We start from the raw sequence: 22,751 nt of genomic DNA, 5'->3' as shown, positions 1-22,751 counted from the left end.
GTTAACTAAACTAGCTGGAAAGACTGAATGGTCTGCTCTTAAGTATCAAACTTTCAATCAGTTGGCGGCAAAGGAAATGCTTTTGTGTATTATAGTATTTACGAGTTTCTCTAGTGGGTATTGAAGGTTTCAAGAAGATGTACAGTTCAATCAACATGTTATTCATTTTTTCTTATGCATCTCTTGCTGTTTCTTTGTAATCATTCTCTCTTGTAATTGTGTTTTAAAATGTCTTTTAACTCCTTATTAATAGGGCATGGCGGCGGGGTGCCAGCTTTACACAACTTTTGAGTATTTCTGGGACTCTGTGTGCTTATGATCTCTTTAGATCATAATAAAGCCCAATATGATTTTAATAATTAAAAATACAACGCACCCACTATAGGGGGTTAATCTGTCAAAACCCAACTAGTCACATAAAGGGCAATGAAGAACCTTTATAAAATAAAAATACATATTTTTACAAAAATGCTCTGTGGCTCAAAAATCAGTTTTAAGGAACACAAGGCAAAAGACACAGAAGGCAGTGCCTTCAAAACAGGCAATTCCAAAAGCAAACCAAGGAATGATCAGAAGACAGAGCAAAAGATCACCAAAATCCTGTCACTCACAAAAAATATCAAGATGGCAAAAATGCAGGAGAACTCACCACAGCGCAAGCACATTCACAATAAGCTGCAAAGAACTGTGGGTTTCCCTCAGCCTTTATAGAGTTGAGGGCAGTCTTTTGACGGTGATGGGCAGGTGGCCCCACCTCTTGGGTGAACACCCACAAAACTCATGGAACATTAAAGAACATGTACTGGTACATAAAAACTAAATGACATTGCGGTAACAACAGAACACCTCACCTCCCGATTCATGCCCACTGAATACAGCCAGGGATTGGGAAATGCGTCTCGACCCAAATCAGTGACTCACCTTCCCATCTGAAATCGCATTCACCAATCTGTGCCCAAATATGCCGCTATGTCTTCATCATTGACCTGACAGATCCTTGGGAGGATGCCATCGATGAGGCATATAAAAGAAAAAAGCTGCTGCATGCTAGTCTCGTAGCTGAGGCATAGAAGTGAGACTGGAAGGTGAAGGTGCGTGCAGTGGAGGTGGGCTGCAGGGGCGTTGTAGCCAGTTCCACTATAAAACTGCTGAAGGAAATGGGCAATAGAGGGCAGATCCATCGGAAGGCAATTAAGGAACTCACCGCTGTTAAGGTCACTAGTTGTGTCTGAAGCGAAAGGAGACAGTGCAAGCTGCCAAGTGACCACTTAGTAACCATCCGACATAAACCCAGGTCTGACCAGCCTGTGGTGGGCCTGCCTCGGCTGAGGGTGTCTTGTGGCATAAAGGCTGAAACACACCATGAGGCCGGGGTACACAAATGATGATGTGTCGTACGGTGGAAGCAACACTAAGTGGTCATCATCAGTGTCATTCCAACAAGGAAGACACCTTTAACCCCACCTGAAGGTAAGTGCTATGCTGAATCATCAGGGATTGTAACACCTGGCCCTATTAAGCAAATTTATGATCTATTATTTTGTGTATTTTTCAAGTTTTACTTCTCCAAATTCAGCACGGTAATCATTCCATGGCCATTACAATTGGCTTTTCTATATTTATTGCAATCTTGTTCTATAATATCATGAAAATGTAAAGTAAAAGTCATATGATGTGTTGCCTCTCAACTGCAGATACAGGCTGTGTTTCACATTTGTAAAGATCATCATTTTGCTATTAAAACAGTTCTCCAGGTAATATGTAAACATGCTATAAGATATGTTTGAAGACACTGACTCAAAAGCAAAAACAAGGCTGTCTTTAAAATTCCCGAGGAGATTCTGCTATGCTAGTTACCCCCTGGTTTATTTGTAAATTGGCCGAGCGAGACATCTCATCACTGTTCCCCAGTGATTTCAATTCACTTCCACTTCTAGGCATGTTTTGGGTCACTTTTATATTTGACATTTTTCATATATTTTGTTGGAAGCTGCCAAGAAACCCCAAATGATATCTTTTTCAAAACGTGTCATATCTTATGATTTTCAGGTATTTTTTTTTGACAGGTAGCCTGCATTTGTACCCTTAACATCTGTAATTTCTAACTCAGTTAACATCATCTGAGTAAGAGCTCCTTAGGGCCTCAAGCAAGAATCTAATTGTGTCCTGTGTTAATGACAGGCATTGAATTTGCCTAACATGTATTTGTAAAATCTTGATAATTACTTTAGCTATTGTAGTTTTGAAGTAGAGTATGCAATTAGACACCTGAATTGTCTGTACATCATAAATGTTGGAAAATAATTCTTCATTATAATAAAATAATAATAATAAATTTTATTTATATTGCACAGCATTACAGCCAATTATGAGTTTTATTTTACCTTTTCTGTTAACCATCATATGTATTGGGGCGGTACCCAGCCGGGACGCCTGGAAGGACTGGAAGAGAGACTATGCCTCCTCCGGACCACAAGAGGGCAGCCGCACTGGTTGGTATGGAGACCACGGGAACAGAGCATGGAAGCTCAACCCTATAGGGGCCTGTGGTCACCACCAGGGGGCGCCAAGATGCTTATGAAGCCCTGGATGTCAGCACTTCCACCACACCAGGAGGTGCTGGCAGAAGGAAAACCAGGGACACCCGGAGTGCTTTCGGGTGCTCAGCCGGCACTTCCGCCACGCCGGGAAATGTCGGTGGAAGTTCATCAAGGGGCATCTGGAGCATATCCGGGGCAACATAAAAGGGGCCACCTCCCTCCATTCGTCAGCTGTAGTCGGGTGGAAGAGGACAGAGCTCGGAGGAGAGGAGTGGAGGCGGTGAAGAGAGAGGCATTGAAAGAGGCCCAGACTTGAGGGTGTGTGGTGCAGGGGCACTGGGTTTTGTGCAGTACTTTTGTAAATAGTAGAAATGTATAATAAACATGTGTGATGTTGTAAACCATCGGTGTCTGCCTGTCTGTGTCCGGGCTGGTCCCCACAATAGCAACCTTGATGGGGCTCTCTGCCTGTTTCAAGGCAAGGAACCTGCCTATAAAAGTAAATTTTGTGGACGGCCCGGCATAGCAGAAGAACCCACACACGCACTGCGGTAGCGGTACGGCACAACCCCGCGGGAGTGACTCACCCAGAGAACCACTGACGGTTCACAGATGCGCCATTTCCACCTGATGCGGGAAGAACAGACCCAGCATAGCAGGAGTGCAGCGGACTCTCACGAGCACTCCACTACTGAGGACGCCCGGGACGGCATCGCGTCCAGCAAGGCCACGCCGAGGAAGACCCCTCGGACAGACGGGATCCAGGAGGTAAGTCCCCTGCCCAGTGGCAGTCGGCCCGGACTTTGTTTGTATGTTGCAGGTAGGGACTGCCCGGATCCGCATTGGTGGCAGACGTGTGCCGATCCGCGGGGCTTCGTCAGCAAGGCGGCCGCAGAAAGAGCTGAGGAGGAGGAACTCGCCACCGCATCAAGGGCTGGAAGGGAAAGATGGCGGAGAACTGGTAGTCCCTCCCCGAGGCAGGTGAGGGATTGGACGGTGTGTGTTGCATGCTCGCCAATGGTTGGTCGGAGGCGGGACCAACAAATGTCCGTCCTGAGCCAGGGAAGGACCCGATTGGGCCGAGGAGAAGGCCCCATGGCATGCAGTCGGCGTGTACGGCTGAACGAAAGGTAAGTCCACCACCGGCTGGCGGTCTCTGCTTTGCTGGCAGCTCTGTGCAAGCTGGAGGATTGCCTTCAGCCCGCAGAGTCGCTATTTCAGGTGATACGCGCCCTCCGGGTTGTATTGCAGAATCTGTAGGGGAAGGCATTCGCGTCCGTGAAGCTGCTGCGACAGTGGGCAGAATGGCGCAATGCTGGATCCTCCGGCCGGAGTGACGCGGCGGTGCAGGTGAGTGGAACCGGCACCGTACAAAGAAAGGGAGACCCCAGCGAGAAGAACCGTGATGTTGCTGATCGGATTCAAGTAGCGGGGGCTCCGATAGTGGATGCGGCAGTGATGGCCGATCGCGTGGTGAGGGCGGAGACAGCGAGAGGGCAGTCAGGACACCGGCTGATGTGTGCCAGGAGTCCAAGGACCCTATTTCCCCCGAGCCAGCGTCAGTCTCACGCCGCTCTGCAGGGACGCAGACGGCATGGGGTTTCTTCCTTTCCCATAGGGAAACCCAAACCGTCATGGCGTCCCAGAGAATGAGGAGGACCTGGAGGAAGAGAGCTGGCTCCTCTGATAAAGAAAGACGTGAGGCTGGGAGCTGACGTTTGGTGACGGGCTGCCCTCTGCAGAGTCAGAGGAAAGTCCCGAAGTCGGCTGAGAAGACGGGGGTGCGAGCGGTCCCGTCAGATGTCCCAACCCGGTGGGCACGGAGGTCTCGGAGGGAGGGCCGAAGTGACAAGTACCGAGGTGCAGGTCGGAGGGGGGAGTGTTGCCTGTGTATGAGACAGAGAGATGGCGAGTGGCGGCGTCAAGGCAACGTCTCCGCTTGTGTTATGCAGGACTGGGCCCTGGACTGGAATGTGTTGGCTCCCCGCCGTGGGAGACCTGCCCTCGCGGGACGGGCCACTGGCCCCTATGGGTCTCAGCTGGCGGGGGGCAGTGTGGCGAGTGGCTGGGGGCAGTACCAAGCCGGAATGCCTGGAAGGACCGGAAGAGGTACTATGCCTCCTCTGGACCACGAAAGGGCAGCCGCCCTGGTTGGTATGGGGACCACGGGAACAGAACATGGAAGCTCAACCCTATAGGGGCCGTGGTCACCACCAGGGGGCGCCCAGATGCCCTGGACGTCAGCACTTCCGCCACACCCAGAGGTGCTGGCAGAAGGAAAATCAGGGACACCAGGGGTGCTTCCGGGTGCTCAGCCGGCACTTCCGCCACACCAGGAAGTGCTGGCAGAAGTTCATCAAGGGGCACCTGGAGCATATCTGGGGCAACATAAAAGAGGCCACCTCCCTCCATTCGTCAGCTGGAGTCGGGTGAAGAGGACAGAGCTCGGAGGAGAGGAGTGGAGGCGGTGAAGAGAGAGGCACTGAAAGAGGCCCAGACTTGAGAGTGTGTGGTGCAGGGGAAATGGGTTGTATGCTGTACTTTTGTAAATAGTAGAAATGTATAATAAACGTGTGTGGTGTTGTAAACCATCGGTGTCTGCCTGTCTGTGTCCAGGCGGGTCTCCACAGTATATAAAAAGGTGTTACAATAATAGAGAACATTTGTTTACTAATAAGAAATATCGATTTCCAGGTAGTAAAATTATTAGTTCTGCGCAGTCAGCAGAATTTCAGAACAAATGATTGTCTGGATATTCTAAATGAAATGATTAAAGCACCCTACATATGGAGCTTTGTACAATTTTTGAAAGTGTAATTTATATCAGGGTAAGGTTTACACATGGGAGAGCATACAACCTCCCTTCAATACATGATTCATTACAAGCAAATGACAGTTTTCTTACAAAGATGGATGTTGCATGTTTCGACACATTTCCTCACCACTGTGTAGTAATGACGCCTAATAGTGTCTGCTTTGAAGTGTAGTGACAGTAAATTACTTTAGTGTTAGGAGTCCTAGAATCACTGTACACTACAAAGTCGAGAACATTGGTGAAGGTGTATTTTTTTATTATTCTTTTGCATTTTTTGTCACTTTTTTCTGATGTACAATTGACATTGCTTTGTTTGTTTTCCTTTTAAAGAAGGGGGTTTATAAATTAAAATGACTAAGCTACTTGTCTAAAAATACAGCATCAGCCAGGAGATACCAGACATTTCATTATTTGTGTGCCTATTTAAACTGACTAAATAAAGGTCTTTTTTAAAATGTTTTAGTCTAAAGCTTATTGTATGACAATGTATCACTGCACACAAATAATTTTAGTCTTTTATTTGATAGATATGATGAAAGTGAAGTTTGCATTCTGCTTCATGTGTGCTTTTTTTTGTGTATTTTGGGTTTTCTTTTTAGATCCTAAAATCATACTATATAAAGTGGAGGGAATATAAAGGGGAAGGAGCCTGAGCTAGTGCGCGAAGTTGAGAGGTTCCGGCTAGATATAGTCGGACTCACCTCGACGCACAGCTTGGACTCTGGAACCAATCTCCTTGAGAGGGGCTGGACTCTGTACCACTCTGGAGTTGCCCCCGGTGAGAGGCGCCGAGCAGGTGTGGGTATACTTATTGCCCCCCAACTTGGAGCCTGTACATTGGGGTTTACCCCGGTGGACGAGAGGGTAGCCTCCCTTCGCCTTCGGGTGGGGGGACGGGTCCTAACTGTTGTTTGTGCGTATGCACCGAACAGCAGTTCAGAGTACCCACCCTTTTTGGAGTCCCTGGAGGGGGTGCTAGAGGGCATACCTTCTGGGGACTCCCTCGTTCTGCTGGGAGACTTCAATGCTCACGTGGGCAATGACAGTGAGACCTGGAAGGGCGTGATTGGGAGGAATGGCACCCCCAATCTGAACCCGAGCGGTGTTTTGTTATTGGACTTCTGTGCTCGTCACGGATTGTCCATAACGAACACCATGTTCAAGCATAGGGGTGTTCATATGTGCACTTGGCACCAGGACACCCTTGGGCTCAGTTCGATGATCGACTTTGTGCTCGTGTCGTCGGACTTGCGGCCACATGTCTTGGACACTCGGGTGAAGAGAGGGACGGAGCTGTCAACTGATCACCACCTGGTGGTGAGTTGGCTTCGATGGTGGGGGAGGATGCCGGTCAGGCGTGGTAGGCCCAAACGTGTTGTGAGGGTCTGCTGGGAACGTCTGGCAGAGCCCCCTGTCAGAAGTAGCTTCAACTCCCACCTCCGGCAGAACTTCGACCACATCCCGAGGGAGGTGGGGGACATTGAGTCCGAATGGGCCATGTTCCGTGCCTCTATTGTTGAGGCAGCTGACCAGAGCTGTGGCCGTAAGGTGGTCGGTGCCTGTCGTGGCGGCAATCCCCGAACCCGTTGGTGGACACCGGCGGTGAAGGATGCCGTCAAGCTGAAGAAGGAGTCCTACAGGACCCTTTTGTCCTGTGGGACCCCGGAGGTAGCTGATAGGTACCGGCAGGCCAAGCAGAATGCGGCTTTGGTGGTTGCTGAGGCAAAAACTCGGGCGTGGGAGGAGTTTGGGGAGGCCATGGAGAACGACTTTCGGACGGCTTCGAGGAGATTCTGGTCCACCATCCGGCGTCTCAGGAAGGGGAAGCAGTGCAGTGTCAACACTGTATATGGTGGGGATGGTGCGCTGCTGACCTCGACTCGGGACGTTGTGGGTCGGTGGGGGGAATACTTCGAAGACCTCCTCAATCCCATTAACATGCCTTCCAATGAGGAAGCAGAGCCTGGGGACTCAGAGGTGGGCTCCCCCATCTCTGGGACTGAGGTCACCGAGGTGGTCAAAAAACTCCTTGGTGGCAGGGCCCCAGGGGTGGATGAGATACGCCCGGAGTTCCTCAAGGCTCTGGATGTTGTAGGACTGTCTTGGCTGACAAGCCTCTGCAACATCGCATGGACATCAGGGACAGTGCCTCTGGATTGGCAGACCGGGGTGGTGGTCCCCCTCTTTAAGAAGGGGGATCGGAGGGTGTGTTCCAACTACAGAGGGATCACACTCCTCAGCCTCCCTGGAAAAGTCTATTCAGGGGTCCTGGAGAGGAGGGTCCGTCGGATAGTCGAGCCTCGGATTCAGGAGGAACAGTGTGGTTTTCGTCCTGGTCGCGGAACAGTGGACCAGCTCTATACCCTTAGCAGGGTCCTGGAGGGTGCATGGGAGTTTGCCCAACCAGTCTACATGTGTTTTGTGGACTTGGAAAAGGCATTCGACCGTGTCCCTCGGGGAATCCTGTGGGGGGTACTCCGAGAGTATGGGGTACCGGCCCCCCTGATAAGGGCTGTTCAGTCCCTGTACGATCGGTGCCAGAGCTTGGTCCGCATTGCCGGCAGTAAGTCGAACCCATTTCCAGTGAGAGTTGGACTCCGCCAGGGCTGCCCTTTGTCACCGATTCTGTTCATAACTTTTATGGACAGAATTTCTAGGCGCAGCCAGGGCGTTGAGAGGGTCCGGTTTGGTGGGCTCAGGATTGGGTCACTGCTTTTTGCAGATGATGTTGTCCTGTTTGCTTCATCAGGCCGTGATCTTCAGCTCTCTCTGGATCGGTTCGCAGCCGAGTGTGAAGCGGCTGGGATGAGAATCAGCACCTCCAAATCCGAGACCATGGTCCTCAGCCGGAAAAGGGTGGAGTGCCCTCTCAGGGTTGGTAGCGAGATCCTGCCCCAAGTGGAGGAGTTCAAGTATCTCGGGGTCTTGTTCACCAGTGAGGGAAGAATGGAGCGTGAGATCGACAGGCGGATCGGTGCGGCATCCGCAGTAATGCGGGCGCTGCATCGGTCTGTCGTGGTGAAAAAGGAGCTGAGCCGCAAGGCGAAGCTCTCAATTTACCAGTTGATCTATGTTCCTACCCTCACCTATGGTCATGAGCTATGGGTAGTGACCGAAAGAACGAGATCGCGAATACAAGCGGCTGAAATGAGTTTCCTCCGCAGGGTGTCTGGGCTTTCCCTTAAAGATAGGGTGAAAAGCTCAGTCATCCGGGAGGGGCTCAGAGTAGAGCCGCTGCTCCTCCGCATCGAGAGGAGTCAGATGAGGTGGCTCGGGCATCTGATCAGGATGCCTCCTGGACGCCTCCCTGGTGAGGTGTTCCGGGCACGTCTAACCGGGAGGAGGCCCCGGGGAAGACCCAGGACACGCTGGAGGGACTATGTCTCTCGACTGGCCTGGGAACGCCTTGGGATTCTCCCGGAAGAGCTAGAAGAAGTGGCCGGGGAGAGGGAAGTCTGGGCATCTCTGCTCAAGCTGCTGCCCCCGCGACCCGACCTCGGATAAGTGGGAGACAATGGATGGATGGATGGATGGATAAAGTGGTGTCTTTAAAGTATAAATGAGTTTGGACATGTACAACTTCTACAAAAAGTATTCACCCCTTCAGAAGTTTTAAAATTTTATGATGTCGAAACATAGTGGATTTAATTTGGCTTTTTTTGAAACTGATCAACAGAAAAATAGTTTAATTTCAAAAACATATCTCTACAAAGTGGTCTACATGAATTGCAAGTATGAAACGCAATATAATTGATAGCTTAAGTATTTACCCGCTTCTAATCAGTATTCAATAGGCGCACTTCTGGTAGCCAGCCATGACAGACTTGTGTTTGTGTGCCCAGGTCTCTCTTTCTCTGTCAGCAAGGGTGTGATCATTCCTTTTTACAGACTCATTAGAAAAAAGCCACTCAGCTACTGTGTACAGTATTTGCATTTCACTATGTATTGTGGACTTACTCTATCCGTCATTCTTACACAAGATTGCTAAGAACTGAAACAGGCTTTGATTTGAATTATTCTAATACTCATAAGTCACCCAACATACTAAAGTCAGTCATACTTTTGTGACACTGCTGGAACTCTCTACTTCTACTGTGTTAATGTATTGAATATGCAAATAGCTATTAGAAAAGTATGTAGGCCTACTTTTAAATAAAGTCAGGGGTTCAATTAATACATGAGCATAGAAAGTAGTCTAGACAATTCATGGAATTAAATAGTGAATTATGTACTTGAAGACACTGGTGTAAATCATTGGGAAGAGCATATAGCACTTCTTCAAGCAAAAGGTCATGGGGAATCTGGGTCAAATACTAAAATTACTAACCTTTAAATTCAGGATAAGCTACAAATATAGTATATGCTCATTAACAGATATAAACAAAAGGGCAAACATATTTTCAGCTATACCTACTGTTTATTTTATGTATAGAAATGAAGACACAAAGTTTGTTACATGCATGTATCTCTTAAGTTTATGCACAGTGCAAGTTTCTTTGCTCTTGTTTAAGTAAGATTGGTCACATGCTGTATTCTTTATGCAAGTCATTCTACTCGTGCTAGGAGCTTTGGGCAAGCATACAGTATAATTATTTATTGTCACTCATTCAGTTGTTATCTCAGAACACAGTCTGTAGCCTTGTAAATAAATCTTTTCAAATATTTAGCATGTTTTGTAATTCAGGACATGGACACATCACGTCAAAGTGTAATACTTGCAAAATATTACCCTGCCGTTTTACCTGTGGGATGTGATAAGTAGCATATTATATATGTGTTTTTTTATTTACATTTTTTTTTATTACCAGGTTTTCATTTCTGATATTTTTAGTTTGGATATCTTTTGAAAAAAGTTTTTTATTTCCATCTTGTTGTTTTGTTTTTTTTTTTTAAATAACTTGTTCAATTGTGTTATGTGACTGTGATTGTTGCATCAAAGATATAAATATGCTGATGGTTTAGGTGTACCTTATCCCTCATTGAATAAAAAATGCATTAAAAAAGTTTTCTTTATTACCAAGTTCACCATATTGTCAAGTTTTGTTTTTGTTTATGACATTCCTTTTGGCTGTCACTCTTGATTCTCATTTGGACTTCCTATTTTCAGCTGCTTTTCTTTCCCGATCTCTCTGTGGACTTTAATCTCAAAAATTCCACTTTTACATTGTAATTTATTTGTCAATAAAGCAGAACATTGTAAACTTCATCTGTAGAATCGATGTTTAATTTACTAGTTTCCCAAATTCCATCATAATTAAAATAGCACGTTAAATGTTTCGTTTTCTCTGTGTTCCCCAATCTAGTCAGTCGTTAATCTCTACATGCTTTTTAAATTAGCTTTCTCTTATGCGGACAAGAGTGTGCAGGCAGTGATCGCCACACAGAATAAGTTACGTTCATGATATTACCGCTCTCTGAACATTTTAGAATATTAAGATATGTACTTGATATTTTCATGATGAAATGCATTAAAGAATGTATTAAACATGTGGGGCAACAGTGGTAGTGATGACAGATAATGGAATAATTTTTTGCAGTACTTTCTCTGTCAAAAATACCACGCCCCAATTCATGCTCTTCCATTTTCTTCTACACGTAACCAATCACCACATAATAAGCGTCTATAATAAATGGAAAAACCAGCTGCAACCTTAGAATGCTGATTCTTCAAAACTTTTAAGGAATATTGAAAAATCTTTGTTAAATGTGTTTAATTATTCCATTTATCCAGGGTTGCGCCAGTCCCGGCAAGCTTAGTGTGCAAGTCAGGAATAATCCCTGGATGGGGCATCAGCTCATCACTACCGCTGCGCCACTGTGCCCCCACATGATTAATTATTTAAACGGTATACATTATTTAAATGAAATTAACAGTTTATCTGTAAAATGTAATACTTTAATGCATTTCATCATAAAAATTATATCAAGGACACATCCTAGTATTCTAACAGCGCACAATTCCAAGAGGATAGCGCTTGGAAATCTAAATTGACTTAGAAGTCAGTCTTCTATTGCTCTCTTCTATTGAATTGAATTGAATTGAATTCCTTTATTGTCAATGTATGGTACAATAAAAATTCAATATGCAACTCCTCCATGACAATATTTTCCTATAAAATGATTAAATATAATAATATGATTTAAAGAAAAATAGTTCTACTGGGAGCACTTGATACACTGATTGGGGGTGTTTATTGCCCTTGGGGTGAAACTGTTTCTAAGCCTCGAGTTCCATACAGGAAAGGCTCTTAAGCGTTTAATGAAGTTCAAGTAGACTGTGGCATGGGTGATTGGAATCCATGCAGATGCTGGTGGTCTTCCTTGAGGCTGCAGCATATGCTATAAATGTCCTCCAGGGCTGGAAGCTCTATCCCAATAATCCTCTGCACACGCGACACAACCTGATGTAGAGATTTCCGATCAGCTGCTGTGCAGCTATGATACCATACATACATACAATGGGTTAAAATACTCTCAGTGGTGCCCTAAGAGTAACAACGCTAAAGCAGCTATAGTATTTGGAATAGTTTGGCCATTCCGTGCACCAGTATTGTTACAGACTGTTTACAATTAAGTGAATTAAGTTTGTAAGAGATATGTAATTAATTTTAGTGTATTTGATACCGCCCGCGTCATTGATGCGAGTATGAAAAAGAAAGGAAAACGACACAGAAACAGTAGCAATGCTTTGATACTGGATGCCTCCAGTTTGCAAAACTTAGCGGAAAAGTGCATACATATGTTGTGAGGCTGCCATGAAAATGTGTGGGGCTTTATGCCAATTTTAGTTTTTATGCATCTCGAATTTAGTGTGGAAATGGGCATACGCAACATTTTTATGCGTGTACACCATTTATACATGAGACCCCTGGTCTTTATTTTTCTCACAACAATCCACAGACACTTACTTGTACATGTCTCAAAACAAGGTATATGTGCAGACTGTCTCCTGAGCTGGAGTGGAATGAACTATAAAATACAAATTATGTTAAAAGGGCAAGCTGTGACAGCCAAGTCAGAACATTTCTTTCTTTTGATTTTTTAAAATCATTCCAGTGTGTGTTCAGATCAAAATGTGTGTGTATATTTATTTATTTATCAATTTATTTATTTATTTAAAGAGCTTTGGTAACAAGTCAAATTTCCCCCTGGGGACAAATAAAGATTGATCGACTGATCTATCTATCTAAAGTGTGGTAACCACTGTTTTGATTCAATTTAAATTATTCATAAGTACTTTATAAGCTTGTTGGTAGGGATGTAAGAACAGGAGTCTTTGGTTGCACATTAGCACACAGTAAATGGAAAACAAAAATTTTCACAGTACCTTCAGAGTAAAATTTTTCAGCAACTTCTGTTCAAAAAACGTTGTTAAGAACAAAAGAATCAATTTTCTAAAGTAATATGAATGCAATATTTGGAAATATAGCTACTTTTCTGTAAGTGCATTTCTGCATGCTGAGTTCAGTAACGGTGAAGATGTGGTGTCTTATGAGTAGGATTCGAAATAGCAATGATTCTCATTACTCCACACTCTTGGGAGATGCAGTTTTACGGGCAGTGTGACGGTTTTCCTGATTTAGAACAGATTCAAGTAAAAATTTCAATACACAGGAAAACTATGGTCAAATAACCAAAAATACCTTCACCTACATTGTTAGTATCCATACAACACTGCACAATTTATATTCCTGAAAGGTTGTGACAGTGTTGTTTAAGATTTCAGAGTTTTGTTTGTAGTGAACCTTGCTATTTGATACTATTCACAATATTATTTCTTCATCTCAAATCTATTACTCAGGTTTGTTCTGATAGTGATTGTAATAATTTTCTTACATTTTTTATTGGCAAGGTTAATGTTGTTCGGGCTAATATTGTTCCAGCTGTCTTACCTAGTGCTCTCATTCACTCATGTTCCGAGTCTTTTGTGTTCTCAGAAGTTTCACTTTTGGATCTTTCTGACTTGCTCAGGAAGATGAAACCTTCATCATGTCCTACTGACCTGTTGCCAACATCATTAATGTTAAAATCTTTGAGTTTTATAGGTCCGTGCCTTTTGAATATCATAAATTGCTCCTTGAGATCTGGTGTGGTTCCATCGTATTTTAAACATGCTGTAATTCAACTGTTGTTGAAAAAATCTAATTCTGATCCCTCTATTTTGAGTAATTACAGGCCAATTTCAAAACTGCCTTTTATTGCCAAAGTTTTAGTAAAGGTGGTTGAACAGCAACTTTGTTCCTTCTTAGAAAAGCAACGGTTCTTTGATTCTTTTCAATCTGGTTTTCAGAGGCGACATTCTACAGAAACAGCTCTTCTAAAAGTTTTTAATGATCTTTTAATTGCTGCTGATGCAGGCAGGTGCTGTGTGCTTGTACTGTTGGATCTTACCGCAGCTTTTGATACGGTGGACCATCAGATCTTAATTAATAGATTAGAGCTGTTAGGTGTCTCTGGCTCTGCTTTGGACTGGTTCTCCTCTTATTTGTCAAATAGGAGTTTCTCAGTCGGTGTGGCTGGCTTTTCATCTGATTCTGCTCCTTTGACATGTGGAGTGCCACAGGGCTCGGTTCTTGGATCTATACTTTTCTCTTTATATCTTCTTCCCCTATCACAGATTCTTAACTCTTTTAAGGACATCTCGTATCATCTATATGCAGATGATATACAGCTTTATTTTTCAATTAAGCCTAACCAAATTAATACTTTTGTCACTTTGGTTGATTGTCTGTCTCAGGTTAACGACTGGCTCAGTAGTAATTATCTGCAGTTGAATTCAGGAAAAACTGAGGTACTAATTGTTGCTCCTCCTGTTCTTCATTCTCAGATCAGTTTAAAATTATCTTCTGTCTCTCATGTTATTAAGTCGAGTCTACGTAACCTTGGGGTTATTTTGACCAGTCCCCTGACACTTCTTTCTTTCATTTAAGAAATCTCTCAAAACTAAGATATGTTGTTTCAAAATCAGAATTGGAGATGCTTGTTCATTCTGTTATTTCCTCACGGCTTGATTACTGTAATGCTCTCTTTACAGGTTTGAGCAAGTCCTCTCTCTCACGCCTTCAGTTACTGTAGTTCAAAATGCAGCTGCCAGGCTCCTAACTTGTACTAGCCGGAGTGATCATATCACCCCCATTTTGCACACACTGCACAGGCTCCCAGTGTTTTATAAAATTCATTTTAAAGTTTTGGTACTTACTTTCAGAGCTTTGCATGGACAAGCTCCTGAGTACCTAACCAGCCTGCTCCAACGCCATACAGCTTGTCGGACTCGAAGATCTGGGCAATAGGGCCTTCTCGTTGTCCCACGCACTCGGCTAAAAACCCGTCGAGATCGTGCCTTTCAGTCTTTGGCACCAAGACTATGGAATAGCCTGCCTTGTGGTCTGCGTGGAGTCGAGTCTATTGATTCTTTTAAAAAACAACTAAAAACATTTCTTTTTAAACAAGCTTTTAATCCATGCTGAATAGTTTATTGTTTTTATTGGTTTTGTTTATGTTTTGTTTTAATTGTTGTATTTGTACTGTATTTGCTGTTCAGCACTCTGTGACCTTTTGTCTGTGAAGGGTGCTATATAAGTAAACTACTACTACGTAATCCTCATTTAACAGCATTGTCTGCATTCTGTTGGAGATTTCTTACAAAACCTTTAATATAGGCCACAACGTGTTTTCCTCTTGAAATTGTAGCTGGTTTCTTTTTAAAAATACTTCACATTTATAAGAAATATGAATGACTACCACCAAACAGGTAGCTACTTTACAGTGTTTACAATGTAATGATTATGTCCAACATTGCTCACTGTTCCTCTCTCATTTCTCTTTCATTAGGCCTTGGTTTGGACTCTACTCAGTTGCCACTACAGATGAGTAATTCTGACTGGCCACAGCTAAAGAAAATCTTTGCAGATGTGATTGCAAGCAAAACCCAGGAAGAATGGTGTAAGATTTTTGATGGGAAAGATGCTTGTGTCACTCCGGTATTGTCACTAGATGAAGCTGCCTCTCACCCACACAATAAGGAACGTGGATCTTTCATTGTAGATAGCCAGGGTGGTATTAGCCCAAGGCCAGCACCCCTTCTGTCTAGGACTCCAGCTAACCCAAGCCTCAACAGTGACCCACTAATAGGAGAACATACAGTTTCTATTCTCTCTGAGTTTGGATACAGTCAAGAAGATATTGAAAACCTTATGTTGTCTGGAGTTATAGCCTCTAACAAAACAAAATCAAATTTATAGAAATTTAAATTGATCATTTTGAAATCAATTAGACTTCTAATTCCAGCCACATTACAGTGAATAGAGTATTTTTGTTAATCATCAGCGATTTCTTTCTAAATGCGTGTGACAAAACTAACCATGTTTAGCAAAAACATTGTATTATTTCATCGATTACTACATAATTTTAACCAAATAAAAGATGGTGCTACCTCATTTTCCATCAGGCATTATGAATATGAAGATCCAGAAGCATCTACAACACTATCAATAATACCATCAAGGATTACGATTGGTTTTGTTTTTTCTTTTTCCTTTTCCTTCTCCGTGCCTGTGAATCCTGAATTAGACAAAAAGGAAAATTAATGGACTGTTAGAAAAAGGCTTCCTATTGTTTTCCTCAAGGGATGTAATGTTGGCTATTTAGGGTTACAAGACCTGCTTTTTCAAGTATTTATTTGGTTTGTCTGCAGTTATTTTTCATTTGTTTAGAATAATTATTTTGTTCACTGTAATAGAATCTATCCAACCATCCATTATCCAACCAGCTATATCCTAACTACAAGGTCACGGGGTTCTGCCGGAGCCAATCCCAGCCAACACAGGGTGCAAGACAGGAAACAAACCCCGGGCAGGGCACCAGCCCACTGCAGGCCACACACACCCACCCACACACCAAGTACACACTAGGGACAATTTAGGATCGCCAGTGCACCTAACCTGCATGTCATTGGACTGTGGGAGGAAACCCACCCAGACACGGGGAGAACATGCAAACTCCACGCACCCAGGTCTCCTAACTGCACCACCGTGCTGCCCTGTAATAGAATCCTCAAAGTCAAACCATCATATCTGTAGCAGTTTTATCCTACAAATTGGGATATTAAATTAATAAAATTAAGTATAACTAGAATCCACATTACATTGAAAACCACCAGAAAACTGGAACAGAACACTCTCATATACATAATTCAAACAAATATGTATAGATGGATTCAGGGACATACATAAAGGTGACACAATGCTTAGCACTGTTACATATTGATGAGTTTAAATCTCAGCCCAGGCAGTATTGGTGTGCAGTTTCTACAGCACACTCCACTAATATTGGTGCCCTGAGTAAGTACAAGTAAAATGGGCTGCAAAAAAGTAATTATTTCATATCCTATTGATCTTTCATTCAAAACATTCACACAATTCTAACCTTTAATAATAATAATACATTTTATTTATATAGCGCCTTTCCCATGCTCAAAGCACTTACAGAATATAATAAAGAATGGCAGGGTATACAGTATATAACATTGTACAAACCAGATAAATAAATAAAGAAGATTAAGACAGTGAATTCTGAAAAAAAAAAACAGACAGCATAATTGATGGTCTCGCACACACATACAGGTTACATGAGCATCTTGACAGAGAAGTAAACTGAGAGAAGGGTAATAAAGTCAAGTAGAGCTAAAAGCCTTCCTGAACAGATGAATTTTGAGTTGTTTTTTAAAAGAATTCATGGAGTCAGCTGACCTGATTAATTTTGGTAGGTCATTCCAGAGTCTGGGCGCTATACAGCTGAAGGCCCTGTCACCCATGGAGTGTAGATTAGTGAGGGACACAACAAGATTGCCAGAATCAGAGGACCTTAGTGGGCGGGCAGGCACAGAGTGATGGAGAAGGTCACTGATGTAGTTTGGCGCGAGGTTATTTAAAGCTTTGTAGGTTATTAGTAGGATTTTATATTCGATTCTGTAGGACACAGGGAGCCAGTGGAGATGGAGCAGGATGGGTGTGATGTGCTCGCTGCTGCTGGTTCGAGTAAGGACTCTTGCAGCTGAGTTTTGAATAAGCTGGAGCTGTGATATAAGATTAGAAGGGGCACCTGCCAGTAGGGAATTACAATAATCGATGCGGGGTGTGATAAAAGCATGGACAAGTTTCTCAGCATTAGAAAAGGAGAGGAAGGAGCGAATACGGGATATGTTACGGAGGTGAAAGTAAGAAAGTTTCTTAATGTGATTTATGTGGGTGGAATAAGAGAGGGAGGAATCAAAAATGACACCAAGATTTTTTACAGTAGAAGCAGGTCTGATGAGATCACCACCAAGATAGACTGGGAAGGAGCTCATTTTATTAAGTTGCATTTTGGTTCCAATTTGCAGGAGTTCAGTTTTATTGCAATTTAATTTTAAAGAGTTCTGCTCCATCCAGGTTTTAATTTCACTAAGGCAGGTTGTGAGCTGAGAAAGCTTTGATGAAGTGCCACTCTTAACATTGAAGTAGAGCTGGGTATCATCTGCATAAAAATGATAACCCAGTCCATAGCTACGGATAATATGGCCAAGGGGAAACATGTAAATACAGAAAAGCAGAGGACCAAGGACAGAGCCTTGAGGGACTCCTTGTGCGACTGGCGCTGAGCTGGATCTGCTGTTGCCAAGACTAACAAACTCTTGCCTATCAGCCAGATAGGACTTGAACCACTGGAGGGCAGTGCCAGAGATACCCAGCATGTTCTCCATTCTGGACAGTAGAATGTCATGTCTGATAGTGTCAAATACTGCACTGAGGTCTAACAGAATTAATATGCTGGTTTGTCCAGAGTCTGCTGCCATAAGCAAATCATTGATTACCCGTAGCAGAGCAGTTTCACAGCTGTGCCGCGCCCTGAAACCAGACTGAAAGGGTTCCATCAAATTATTAGAGGTTAGGTAATTGGTGAGTTGGGAAGCTACAACACGCTCAAGAACTTTTGACAGGAAAGGTAAGTGGGAAATAGGCCGGAAATTGTTAAGATTGTCAGCATCAAGACCAGACTTTAACATTGGGGTTACAGAAACAATTTTAAAAGTGAGCGGCACAGAGCCGGTGTCAAGGGATGAGTTTATTATTGTTGTAACAGTCGGGATTATGGCATGAAGGCAGAATTTAAGTAGTGTGGTGGGGATGGGGTCCAGTACACAAGTAGTCGGCCTCATCTTACAAAGCAGGTTATTAACAAATGCAGATGTGACTGGTGAGAACTTAGAGAAGGAGCTGGATGGAGTGGGAAAACAGGGAGAGATATAAACAGATGATGTATTTATGTTAGTTGAATTATTTAGATCATTAATTTTGTTACGGAAAAAGTGGAGGAATTCCTCACAGACTTCAGTAGAAGAGGTAGCTGGGCCAGATGCGGGTTTGAGTAGTTTATTAACTACAGAGAACAAAACCCTTGAGTTATCATGGCCACTTTCTATTATTCTGCCATAATGGGTGTTCTTGGCAGAAGTTAGTGCTTCTCTGTAAGCTCTTTGGTGGTCAGAGAAAGCCTGGATGTGCACGGTGAGGCCAGTCTTACGTGACATTCTCTCAACCTTTAATGGAAGTAAAATAATTGAAAGGAAAAAGAAATGATCACAAAACAAATTCCTCAGATATGTTAGCAAGTCATTTGGGTAAAATCTACCTGAAGTATAATCCCATTCAGATTTTACGTTTTTAAGGTCATCTCAGTTGTTAGGAACATGGGCAGGTTGTAGGTGGGCAGCCATAACTTCCTGTTCCATTGGCGTATACATATGCAGTGGCACATTGGCCAGATTTCCTTAGTCATCCATCACAATGGGGAAGACCCAAGAATGCAGTAATGATGTGCGACAAAATGATGTTGAACTGCACAGATCATGAAATGGCTAACAGAAAACTGTTGAATTGTTAAAAATGACAATTTCCACAATCAAGACAATAATTAAAACATTTAAAATCAAATGAAGATGTTAAGAATTGTCCTGGAAAAGGACTTGGTCTATATTGACCCACACACAGTGAGCAGCAGGCTGGATCGAGTGGCAATACAGTCTTAAAGCATCAAAACTGGAGAACTGTAGACATTAGTTGGGTCTTAGGGTCAAAACGTCGCCAAAATTATAGTTTACCAAACGTTGCTGGAACGTCGGGTTAGATGGAACAAAAAAATACTGCTTTTTAGCAACAATTACTGGGGTGAGTATAGCCTACAGTAGATGCACGAAGAAAAGTACCATATCCCTACTGTGAAGTACGGTGGTGAACCATTGATGTTGTGGGACTGTTTTCCTGGCAAAGTCCCTGGACATCTTGTATATTGTATATAGTATTGTGAACTTTGTCAAGTGTCAGGAGATATTAAATCTAAATTTGACTACCTCTGCCGGGAAGCTTAAATTGGGCTGTGGTTGGGTCTTCTAGCAGGTCAGTTACCCAAAACACACCTAAAATAATCAACACAAAAATGGTTTGGTAATCACAAAATCAAAGTTTTGTCAAGGCCATCCCAGGCCATTGAAAATCTGTTGGGATGAGCTGAAGATAAAGGGAGGTTCTACATGGAGGAATGCTCTCAGATCCAACCTCATTAAGCATTTTAAGAGAAGACTCTAAGGTGTTGTCCATATTTTTCCTCCCACAGCCCTGAGACATGCAGTTTAGGCTAACTGGAAACTCTGAAATGGCTGAGTGACTATGGGTGTGTGCGTCTGTCTGTGGTTGATTCCTGACATCACCAAAATAGACTCCATGACCCTGAACTGAATTAAACAGATTCTAAGATTGATGAATCAAAACATATTTTCATCATACAAAAATGCACTATTACACATTTTTAAATATAATAAAAAATAATTGTTGCCTTATAACACTATGTTTGAATTTAGCTAAAGAGTTCATGGCTATTTTTTTCCATGAGTATAGATACTTTCAGAATATGTCTTGTAAACTACAGTATGTAATCAGGGTCATTTAAAAATATTTCTGAAATACCTTCAGTAATTTATGTATTTTAAAAGTGAGACCGATATGAACAGGCTCTGAAAGGTATAGTTTACACTAATTCTTCGCTGCTTTGCCACAATAATAGACAGTGTAAACATCATTAAGAATTTTATTTGATTTACAATGGAAATCTTGTTGCTTTGGGACATGTGTAGTGGTTTAAGTGGACTGCAAAAATGATTGTTATGCTTTAAATTGAAACTGTTAGCTAAGTTAAATGTTGAAGTCATAATAGGAATAACTACTTGCGTGAAATATCCAGGAATGTCTCCTGAATTCTGTAACTTACTACATGCAAAGCAAATGAATCATAACTGTAGTATCTATCTATATATCTGTCTATTCATTCAGTTTCTAAGTACACTGTTTTCCTTACAGGGACAGGTTGAGCATGTCTCAGTAGCAATGGGAAGGACTCTGCCCTGGACATTATGCTGGTTCATCACAGGGCACGCTCACTCACATGCTAGGAAATAAAAGAGTCGAATCCACAAATCCACAACGTTTTGCTTCCTAAAAAATGTTGGCGATTATAGCTTCATAGATAGATACTTTATTAATCCCAAGGGGAAATTCACATACTCCAGCAGCAGCATATTGATAAAAAAACAACATTAAAGAGTGATAAAAATGCAGGTATAACAGACAATAACTTTGTATAATGTTAACGTTTACCCCCCCCAAGTGGAACTGAAGAGTCGCATAGTGTGAGGGAGGAACGATCTCCTCAGTCTGTCAGTGACAGCAGTCTGTTGTTGAAGCTGCTCCTCTGTCTGGAGACGATACTGTTTAGTGGATGCAGTGGATTCTCCATAATTGACAGGAGCCTGCTGAACATCCTTTGCTCTGCCACAGATGTCAAACTGTCCAGCTCCGTGCCAACAATAGAGCCTGCCTTCCTCACCAATTTGTCCAGGTGTGAGGTGTCCCTCTTCTTTATGCTGCCTCCCCAGCACACCACCGCGTAGAAGAGGGCGCTCACCACAACCGTCTGATAGAACATCTGCAGCATCTTATTGCAGATGTTGAAGGACACCAGCCTTCTAAGGAATTATAGTCGGCTCTGTCCTCTCTTGCACAGAGCATCAGTATTGGCAGTCCAGTCCAATTTATCATCCAGCTGCACTCCCAGGTATTTATAGGTCTGCACCCTCTGCACACAGTCACCTCTGACGATCACGGGGTCCATGAGGGGCCTGGTCCTCCTAAAATCCACCACCAGCTCCTTGGTTTTGCTGGAGTTCAGTTGTAGGTGGTTTGAGTCGCACCATTTAACAAAGTCCTTGCTGAACAAATACAGTTTCAGACTGACTGTATCATGTAGAAATATGGGGAAACATGAAAATAAACTGAATTTAGTATGTTTAATGATGCTGACACATTGCATTACTTCAGTTGAGCTAATATTGTTTTGTTGCCGATTTTCATTTGTGCTCAGCATCTGCTGCTTTTCACTTTGGTGTCCAACAACAGTTGCCAGCATTCATGGATTTCAATTGCCCTGATGCTGTTTGCCATAATTGGCACATTCTGGTGAAATTTGATACCATGTTTGTTACTAAATGCACCAAGATTAGTAGCGAAGAAGCCCAAGTATAAATGTGCAAGTGTGTTTAGCAACCTGTTGCACTTCATGATTTTGTATATTTGAAGCATCCAGTCAACCAGCTGAATGTACAGTAGGCTGGTGCTTTGTAGTTGCCAAGAAAATCCTTACCAACATTCTTGAATCCCTTTCATGTGATTTTTCTCTGGCCCCACTAACAGATCTTCAAACCGCCCGTCATTGGTGACATGTCTAACGTGTGGACCAACAAAAATGCTCTTTTTAAACATGGTATCAGTTATTCATGGAAACATCTATCTCAAATATTGAAATCCTTTACCTTCCTTGTTCACTGCTTTCAGCAAATATGTCATCAGTTCCAAGTTTTATATGAACCAAATGCTTATGGAGCAGTCAGTTCTTTTATTGTAATGAGATTCTTCAGCATGGCTGTCCCAGTCGTAAATGAAACAACAGTATTTGGTATGGCAGAGCTGAAGTCCTAGTAGCAGTGCCACTACTTTTAAATGGGCACAAATGTTCCAGTTCTAGATGTTGTACTGTATATGTACAGTATACTTATAATATGAGAGGAAATCACAACAATAGGCAATTACAATAAAATGGTATGTGATTGGAAAATGTAAAGGTAATTTTTGTGGCCAAACTCCAAAAGGTATACAAATAAGTGTCCAGGAAGCAAAATCTTCATTGTGCAGTGTACTTAAAATTTTCACAATACTTTAGTCAGATTGTTATGGATTGTGCCCAAGCAACACTGCTACTGCACAGCATTTGGAACTATCTTCAGTGCAGAGTTAGCTTTCCAACACCCCCAT

The 22,751-nt window shown here is 43.0% G+C and overlaps 1 protein-coding gene across 2 annotated transcripts in view; it reads left to right on the top strand.

The window, feature by feature from the left end:
- Positions 1-16,028, top strand: part of amacr (alpha-methylacyl-CoA racemase) — a 92,433-nt gene extending 76,405 nt beyond the window's left edge. For both annotated transcript variants that reach the window (XM_028802630.2, XM_028802631.2), the window contains one exon: positions 15,187-16,028. In XM_028802630.2, the coding sequence (XP_028658463.1) occupies positions 15,187-15,596 (410 nt within the window). In that variant the 3' untranslated portion in view covers positions 15,597-16,028. The remainder of the gene's footprint in view (positions 1-15,186) is intronic.
- Positions 16,029-22,751: the final 6,723 nt, after the last annotated feature.

The sequence above is a fragment of the Erpetoichthys calabaricus genome, chromosome 5, assembly GCF_900747795.2.
Source record: "Erpetoichthys calabaricus chromosome 5, fErpCal1.3, whole genome shotgun sequence".
NCBI classification, from domain to species: Eukaryota; Metazoa; Chordata; class Cladistia; order Polypteriformes; family Polypteridae; genus Erpetoichthys; species Erpetoichthys calabaricus.
The sequence above is the reverse complement of the archived record's forward strand: the minus strand, read 5'-3'. Positions and strand labels throughout refer to the sequence as shown.